Below are 9,451 nucleotides of genomic sequence, written 5' to 3'. Positions count from 1 at the left end.
GTTTTAAAAGTATTATTACAAAATGTTTTTCAGGTTGCCCAGAAAAATGGTTTGGGGACAAGTGTCAGTATATGTGTCACTGCCTACACCAAAGGACTTGTATCAGTGGCGGTTGTTCGTACGGATGCCAACCGGGTTGGCTCGGACCGGGTTGTCAGTATGGTCTGTTATACAAAGTTTACCTCATTTTATCATTTGTGCTTTTACACATTTACAAAAAAAACCCACAACAACAACAACAAACAGATTCATATTTTAAAGTTTTTTAGAGCAAAATGACAAAAAAAAAAAGAAATCGAAGAGGCGTTTTAGCATCAAACGCAACATAAATATTTGTAATACCTTATTAACAACTCTAAGTAACCCATAGATACATGCGTCTTGAGTTAATGACATACATGTTGCTAGCAGTCTTATGTACAGAACACGAAGATAACATAAATTGTTGTGTCACAGAGGACATCAGTGAGTTAGCCGAGCCGAAATTGTCCAACAGCTCACAAGAACAATCTACGTGTTATAATTCCAGCTCGTCGGACTATTTGACGCTCACGTGGAACATGCCGTACCCGGTCACGTGGGTTAGAGTAAGAACCAAAGAACCAGGTGAGATAATGCGTAATGTTTATTTGTCGAGTTCTGTTTATCATATTCCAACTGCGTTGTTTCCTAATGGCACAGTATGATGGTCAACAAAATGCGCAGTTTGTAACTATTCACTAGTTATACGCACACACATACACACACACACACACACACACATATATATATATATATATATATATATATATATATATATATATATATATATATATATATATATATATATATATTACAAAGTGTAAATGCTCATGTTTACACTATCCCAAAACTCTTTTATAATACAAAAATACTACCCCAAACCGATTTTATAATGCAAAACTAAATATACATTTTCCAGCAACACTAGACAGCATGACAGTATTGTACAAAAGCAAACTGGAATCGAAATCATGGAGCAACTTTTCAGAGAAAGTAATATTCCCAGATTTTAATACAACCGATTTTTTCTACACAAAGGCAAAGATGGTTGTGACGTTACAGTTAATCATTGACCGGCGGATAATTTGTCGCGTATACGTCACAGGAGGTATGCGTTATGTTAACAATATCACCCTACACTTTTCACACACACACGAATCCTGATCATCCACTATGAAAACAAGTTGCTGACTTGACCTACGTGCCTTACACATCATGCACGAGGCTACTTTCCACAAACACCAAATCTTCATAATTTAAAATAATGTTTTTTGAAACACTTCCAACTATACATTGCTGGACCTGCGTATATCAGCGAAAATCATCATTAATACTAATAGTTTCGCTGTCTGTCTATCTATCTATCTATCTATCTATCTATCTATCTGACAAGAACGCTCTAGAGAAAACACAAGCAATTTAAAAACATGCATAGTATTTCGAAAAACGAAGTATGACGTCGACACATTTAGCACAGAGTAGAAAATAATCTCAAACCGGATAGTGAACACATTAATATGACGTCATTGATTATCGAGTAAACATTCAATACAAAGGCAATTTTGTCTAATCTAAGTGGTTTGCGTGAAGAGTTTCTTTCATACAATTCTTCAGGTAGGGGCGAAGCCCCACCCCCGCGTAAGAACGTCTGAGCCCCCCCCCTCGGGGAGGGGGCGGACACTGGAAAAAGTATATAATTACATTTCGTTGAATGGGACGGTAGACATGTTTTTTTAGGGGGGGGGGGGGGGGGGGTGGTTTTAATTTAGACTTTTTCCTCCCCGGAGAGGGGTGGGGGTACTTGAAATTTTCGGTGGCGGGGGTAGAATTTTCGGGGAGGGGGCGGACACCGGAAAAAGTATATAATTATATTTCGTTGAATGGGACGGTAGACATTTTTTTGGGGGGGGGGGGGGGTGGGGGGGGGGGGTGGTGTGTGTGTGTGGGGGGGTGTGGGGGGTGGGGGGTGGTGTGTGTGGGGGGTGGGGTGGTTTTAGTTTAGACTTTTTCCTCCCCGGAGAGGGGTGGGGGTACTTGAAATTTCGGGGGCGGGGGTAGAATTTTCGGGGAGGGGGCGGACACTGGAAAAAGTATATAATTATATTTCGTTGAATGGGACGGTATACATGTTTTTTGGGGTGGGGGGTGTGGGGGGGGGGGGGTGGGGTGGTGTGTGTGTGGGTGAGGTGGTGTGTGTGGGGGTGTGGGGTGGGTGGGGGGTGGGGGTGTGTGGGGGGTGGTTTTAGTTTAGAGAAAAGAGACATCACTATCAGCCTAGCGCCCGGTGTATCCTTCCTCAACGGGCCATTTTTCTCGTTATAATTATTAACATAAAAACGCCATTGCTGATATTTTAATACACATCACAGACACTTTTCCGCCAAATGTATATTAACCTTAAACGTAACGTAACCGATTTCTGTTTTACAGGGCGCAACATTGCACTAAAGCAGGAGACGAAACAATCCAGCATTTACTCCGATACGTCTTGTGACCAATCCTGCTCCTACCCACAGAATGCAGTAGACGGCTACCGAGCCAACAACCTGTACCAAAAAAGTTGTACACATTCTCACTTACAAAAAACGTTTCCAACTTGGGAGGTGTCTCTGAAGCCTTCCATGTTGGTGAACAGATATCAGCTGTACAATAGAGATGGTCAGTTTTATTGATTTGTATCTGCAGAGTTAGCGTTTTAAACTTGGCATAGCTACTTGTGGCTTGAGCGAAGCCTAGCCGATATCGGCAAGTATGTAATTTATACGTAACCATGTTTAGAAGTTATACATCCTCAAACATATTGTATAGAAGAAGGTTGCTATGGACGTAAGCAGCTCTCATTTTAACTACAAAGTACAAAACTAAGTATTTCGGCCTCCGGAAGGTTGTTAGACGGTCAAGTTTTTAAAAATCTCGATTTAGATTTTTGCACTGTCCTTTATATTCCGTAAATGTTAAAGAAGGGAGTTGTAATAATGTAATTCTTATTGATAAAAAATATCATTCTATGATCAGTATAGACCTTTAATAATGTTCATTAAAGATTAGGTATCTAAACTGAAACATAAACTACTTAATATTTCTAAACATTAAAATAAGCATGTAGTTAAAGAGCTAAGACCATCACAAAACAATACTTGAACAAAAATGTAATCTATGTTAAATGTTTGAATTGTTCTTAAACCTATAGTTATCAGATATAATTATTGTGCTGTATATTAGCACGCTGATATTACTGTCTAAACCTAGATGTTTTACACCCTATTACAACTTTCCAGATAGCAATACATTCTTACAGTGGGAATAGCAAAACCAATACATAAAAAAAATAGTGCAAAGGAATGAAACTACATTTTTGCTTTATTTCAATCTAAGGGTTCCAGCACCGACTTCAGAATTTTCGTCTCACCAGCTACGACAACAAGGATCAGCCTGTGTTTGAGTACAAGGATTACTCCTCAAGTCCACGGAGTGTGTATATTGTGACGTCAAACTCTTCCCTGGTTGTGTCCCGTGTTGTCATAGCAGCCGAGGGACCAGACCACTACTCTCGATTATACATCCTTACGCTGTGTGAGGTGGAGATTTATGGAGGCAAATTCTTTTACAATTTTTATTCGTATTATTACGGAACCAAATTATTTTAAAATTTAAATTCCATTTTTTATGGAGATTACTTCTGTCTAATTTTAAACTCAATGTCCTATGTATTTTGGGGCCAACTTTAAAAAAAAAAGTATAATTTGTTTTGGGAAAGCCGATCTGCTATTTTAGGTCTGAGTAGGATTTCTGTCTGATGCATACTGTCATACCATTTTTAAACTGACGATAATATTTTTGTAGCACGACATTGATTGCAGAAAGTGGTAGAGAAACCCAGAAAACTTGCATCTATCCATATGTTACTAAAAATCTGCTTTTTTTTACATGTATCTTTATTTTTGTTTATATATATATATATATATATATATATATATATATATATATATATATATATATATATATATATATATAAATATAAATAAATAATATATATATATATATATATATATATATATATATATTATATATATATATATATATATATATATATATATATATATATATATATATATATATATATGTGTGTGTGTGTGTGTGTGTGTCCAAACTAGATATTACCAAATCTGCAACACGTGTAGAATTTTAAAATTCAGAGAAATAAACCAAAATTCTTTTTTTTCATATATAATTCTATAATATTTAGCATATCGTTATGACTTAAAGAGTTAAGCCTAAAAATAAAATAATAACCGAAAATTTCCTGCCGTTGCCATGGTGATGGCGGTCATTTTGGAATATTTTTTTTACAATTTTAACATTTAAATAACTTTCTTAATTATTATTAAAATTGATCAAAATTTTCTCTATTCATTCTGAATACATATACCAACAAAACTGATAGAACAATTTTTTCGAAAATTTGTATGGTTTTTCTTTTACATTTAAAATTGTTTATTTTTTGCACAAATTTTGATTTTTAATTTTTTATTTTGTTTAGAAAAAAAATTGTAAAAACAAAAGTATTTAAATTTTTGAAAATTTAATCCATCAAGATTTTTGTAACCAACATGTATCTCTATAATCCTGCAAGTTTTTATTGAATTCGCATAAGCCATCTTTGAGTTATTTCTATGTTAAAAAGGTATATAAAATCCAAAATGGCCGCCATTTTCGGCCATTTTTTTATTTATTTTTAGACTTAACTCTTTGAGTCATAACTATATGCTAAATATAATATCATAAGGTTTAAAGACAAGCATTTTGGTTATTTTGGTTTTCAGCACCCGCCCATACCCTTAATTAATTATAAAAGTTCTGAAAAATACTTTATTTACTTATTTTCACAACAAAAATGGCTTACCTGGAAAATCAGACCATGTTGCCTATGATGACTTAATTTGCTATTATTATTAGATCTAAGGCCTGTCAAGTTTGAGACAAAATAAATTATTGTTTTTATACATTATATTATTTACTGAAGAAGACACGGACACGGTACTATAGCTCATCATGCTAAAAATATATGTTGTACCTCACTATCATATAACATATTATTGACCTCTCCAGAACCTGACTGTCCGGCTGGTTACTACGGCCTGGACTGTGAGAAGAGATGCAACTGTAAGAATAAAACAGAAGTTTGTGTGGTCAGCACAGGTGGATGTGTCTCCGGTTGTCCAGCTGGTCTATACGGCGATGGTTGCTATTTGGGTGAGTTGTCAAACCTATCTGTAGCTTTTATTATGGTACTACTATTATTATTGTTGAATACTCCGATATCAATATAACTGAGAACGACGATGAAGAAGAAATGGAGACATCAGGGTTGAATAGAATTGTATTTTAGCCTACTTTTCTGTCTTAATGCAAATTATTATTAAATGTTTCAGAATGTGGAAATGGTTTGTATGGTGACAACTGTAAAAACAGATGCAGTGAAAAATGTTTAAACAACTTGTGTGATCCAATTAGTGGTTTCTGTTATTCTTGCAAGGAAGGATCCACGGGTAGTCTATGTGAAAACAGTTACGTCTTGCTGGTAACATTACACACACGCACACACACACACGCACATACACATGAACTCAGACACACACATACACACGAACTCACATATGCACACACATACTCACATACACACGCACACACACACACACACATTATACGTTAATAATTTTGTTTTTTTAGTCACACGCAACTGTGGTGGTGAAATAAACATTTAATGTTAAATCTGGCTTATTTAGATTTACACATAAAACACTAGATGATACGTTTTGTGAGAGAAATAAACCATGTTTGTTAAAATGCTGAGACGAAATCACCCATGGTGTTAACATGCCTAGATATCATGATCTACATTTGTTAAGTGTCCATACAAAATCCCCATGTTTTACATGTCTGATGTACTGACCACTGTCTTGTCTACTGCAGGTTGTCCACTCTTCACCTACGGTTTGAATTGTAGTCTAGATTGTAGCATGACTTGTAGTGGCGACTGGACGTGTGATAAGGTAACAGGTCATTGTCAACACGGGCCCAACTTGTGAACTAGGTTGGTTTGCTTTTTGTCGTCCTTCAAACACAAAACTGTAACATCTTTGTACTTGATTGATTTTAACTGATTAGGTATAGTTTACATATAAAGACTTCTTAACGCTTGGATATTTGAAAAAAGGATAACATTTTGAACCTAAGAAATAAATGTTTATATAATTGAACCAGCAAAGAACTCCCCACACAGGTATCTAACGGTGACTTTTACCACGCCAATTGTTTTTCTTTTGTCAATCTTAAAATCAGAGGCGTAGCGACCCCTCCCGGCGCCGAGGGACAAACTTTCAATTTGGCGCCCCCCCCCCCCCCTCAAAATATATTTATATTTATAATTCAAAATAGCAGCTAAAATGAGCTTATTTTGGCGCCCATAGGGTCGACGCCCGGAGACCTATGTACCCTCCACCCTCCCCCCCCCCCCCCCCGTCGCTACGCCTCTGCTTACAATTATGATAATTTCGACAACTGTAATTGATGTCTCGCTATGTTTGGAAAACTATAACATGCCTGCAACTTTCTGTTAATGAAAAGTAGTTTTTGCAGGTAAGACAATAAAAAATTGATCTGTTTCAGTCTGCGAGCCGTATTATTTTGGTAAAAATTGCTCGTCGCGTTGCAGTGAGAACTGTAAAACAGAGATAAGAAATATCGAGTTATCTCCCTGCCATTTTGAGACTGGAACTTGCGTTCTTGGATGTCAGGCTGGTTACCTTGGTCCTTACTGTTCTCAGGGTAAGTAACTGTGATGTCAGCAAGGCTACGGTGGTCTTAATTAACTGTAAGTAGCTGATGTCGACCAAACCATGATGGCTTTACAGTTCTTAGGATAGGTAAATGTAATGTGGCCTAGCTATGAAGGCCTGAGAGGTTCTCAATATAGGCAAACGTGAGGCCTCAACTGTTCTCAGGGTAGTTAAATGTGTTGTGAGCCTTGCTACGCGGGTCTCAACGGTTCTCAATATAGGCCAATGTAAAGCCCGCTCTTTTCTCCCAGTAGGTAAATTTGATGTGAGACTGGCTTTGAAGGTTTCAATAGTTCCAATGGTATGCTTAAAAATTCGACAGTTAGTCGAATAATTGATGACGTTGTGACGATCTTTTAGAATATAGATAGAATTTTTGAAAAACGCAAAAGAGCACGCCAAATCAGTTTATAACTTGTATATTTATGTTTTAAGTAAGAATATGCTGCGGTACATTTCTTAACCAAGTACACCAATCCAAAAATTACTTAACGCAGTACCAGTTACTTCAAAGTTCGGCTGGTGAAATAATGTATTCACAATTTCTTCAAAATAGCACACGTGCAGAAATACTTGAACAGTTCCTACAACTAACTAATGGTTGCCAACATAAGTATTGTTTAACATTACAACAAATGCTATAGTATTTTTATTTTAAATACCCATAATCGAATACAATCCTGTGGTATTTTCCTCTCTCAACTTCAGCGTGTGGACCAACATACTACGGTAATGACTGCAGTCAGAGGTGTAGCCATAGATGTGCCAGACAAATGTGTAACCACATCAGTGGCGAGTGTGAGGATTGTTCTAGCGGTACTTGCGTACAAGGTCAGAGGTCACGTTGGTCAATTTGTTGTGTGCATGCTAGTTTCGTTGTTTTAAAGACACTTGTATATTTATACACACATTCATAAGGATAAATAGAACTACATATACATGGTTTTATATATATATATATATATATATATATATATATATATATATATATATATATATATATATATATATATATATATATTTAAAATATTGAAATATATAGAGAAAAAATTTGAGGGGGGGGGGGGTGCAAATCGAAAGTTTGAAGGGGGGGGGGGGGGGGGGTTGCAAATCGAAAATTGAAAGTTTGTCCCCGGGAAGAGTCGCTATGCTTCTGGGGGGGGGGGGGGGGTGACACCATTAAGTGCCGCACCGTGTGACACCCGACCTCGCTACGCCACTGTATATATATATATATATATATATATATATATATATATATATATATATATATATATATATATATATATATATATATATATATATATATATATATATATATATATATATATATATATATATATATATATATATATATATATATATATATATATATATATATATATACAATTATAAACATAGATTTGTTTAAATCTTCAGAGTGTTCCCCTACGTATTATGGTGTGGGTTGTCTAAAAACATGCTCAGATAACTGCGCCAACAGATTGTGTAACAATACTGATGGTCAATGTCTGAGTTGTGTCCCTGGAAGAGCTGGAGACTACTGTGAAAATAGTAAATAGATGTTTATGCACTTTTCTAAGAACTCACAACTGTTTATTACGTAAAAACTATTCCAAAGTCCCTTACGACTAGTCTCTTATCACAAATTGATAGAAAAGTTTATAGAACTCACAGAATCACAAACGTTTTTGGAACTGCATTGAAATTGCCAGAATCGACTTGCCAATATAAATGCACTATATAAATAGTATAAACACGTTTAGTTACAGACTGTACTGAGATGTTTTATGGGATAAACTGTACAGAAAGATGTAGCAACAGTTGTCTCAATGCCAAGTGTGACAGTAAAAATGGCGACTGTCTTAGCTGTCCACCAGGGGAAAGTCTGGAGTTTTGTGTAATGATGGTGGGTAGCACATAAATATCTGATGTAATCCAACTTAATTACCAAGAATGTGTTTTAAAATTATTATTAATGTAACGTTTTAGCGGTGTCATTCCATTAATAATAAATATCAAATTTAGTAGTTCAAAATAAAATAATGCAGTTTGTATTTTACAACATTATATTTTTTTTATTCAACCTCGAAATTAATTTGCCGTGTGTGTTGAAATTCGTTTAACAAAGAATCGGTAAAAGTATAACTTGAGTGAATTTTTGTTATATTTTATGTGATTTGTTTTTCGATCAATTAAATTTGATTTTCATATTATTATTTTTTTTTGCTGGCTTAAATTTTATAATATACCATTTTGTTTAATAAAAATAAAAATTTAAGGTTAAACTCGGAATAGCTAAAGAAAATGTGCTGAACTTTTCCTCGGAAAGAGAGAGGTATTATTGCGACTTAATCGAAAGGAGTGGCTGACAATTTTTTATAATAATGTTTTTTGTGTCCTTTAACGCAGCAACATCAAGAAAATAAATTAAATTTGATTCCTCTTATGGGACGGAGTGGTCTAGCGGTAGAAAGCTGGACTACTAACCCGTAAGTCTCGAGTTCGAATCCGGCTTCAAGTCACGCTAGGGAAAGTAAAGGCGGCTGGGCATAGTGCTGACCACACTATCTCTTCATATGCCGAGTTCA

The 9,451-nt window shown here is 35.5% G+C and overlaps 2 protein-coding genes across 2 annotated transcripts; both read left to right on the top strand.

Moving 5' to 3' along the window:
• Positions 1–374: 374 nt before the first annotated feature.
• LOC131946225 (uncharacterized) lies at positions 375–6,092 on the top strand (the record flags this gene model as incomplete). The annotated part of the gene is made up of 7 exons (XM_059306900.1): positions 375–606; positions 941–1,129; positions 2,452–2,679; positions 3,397–3,615; positions 5,131–5,274; positions 5,454–5,588; positions 5,995–6,092. Coding segments are annotated over exons 1-7 (1,245 nt in total), but the record flags the coding sequence as incomplete, so codon positions are not given.
• A 1-nt stretch (position 6,093) lies between these two features.
• LOC131946224 (scavenger receptor class F member 2) lies at positions 6,094–8,784 on the top strand (the record flags this gene model as incomplete). The annotated part of the gene is made up of 5 exons (XM_059306899.1): positions 6,094–6,115; positions 6,691–6,849; positions 7,569–7,691; positions 8,280–8,414; positions 8,627–8,784. Coding segments are annotated over 5 exons (597 nt in total), but the record flags the coding sequence as incomplete, so codon positions are not given.
• Between the last annotated feature and the right edge of the window lie 667 nt (positions 8,785–9,451).

This window comes from Physella acuta, unplaced genomic scaffold (genome assembly GCF_028476545.2).
Source record: "Physella acuta isolate Inbredline_101_S28 unplaced genomic scaffold, ASM2847654v3 ptg000548l, whole genome shotgun sequence".
Lineage (NCBI taxonomy): Eukaryota > Metazoa > Mollusca > Gastropoda > Physidae > Physella > Physella acuta.
Note: the sequence above shows the minus strand (reverse complement) of the source record. Positions and strands in the feature narration are given on the sequence as shown.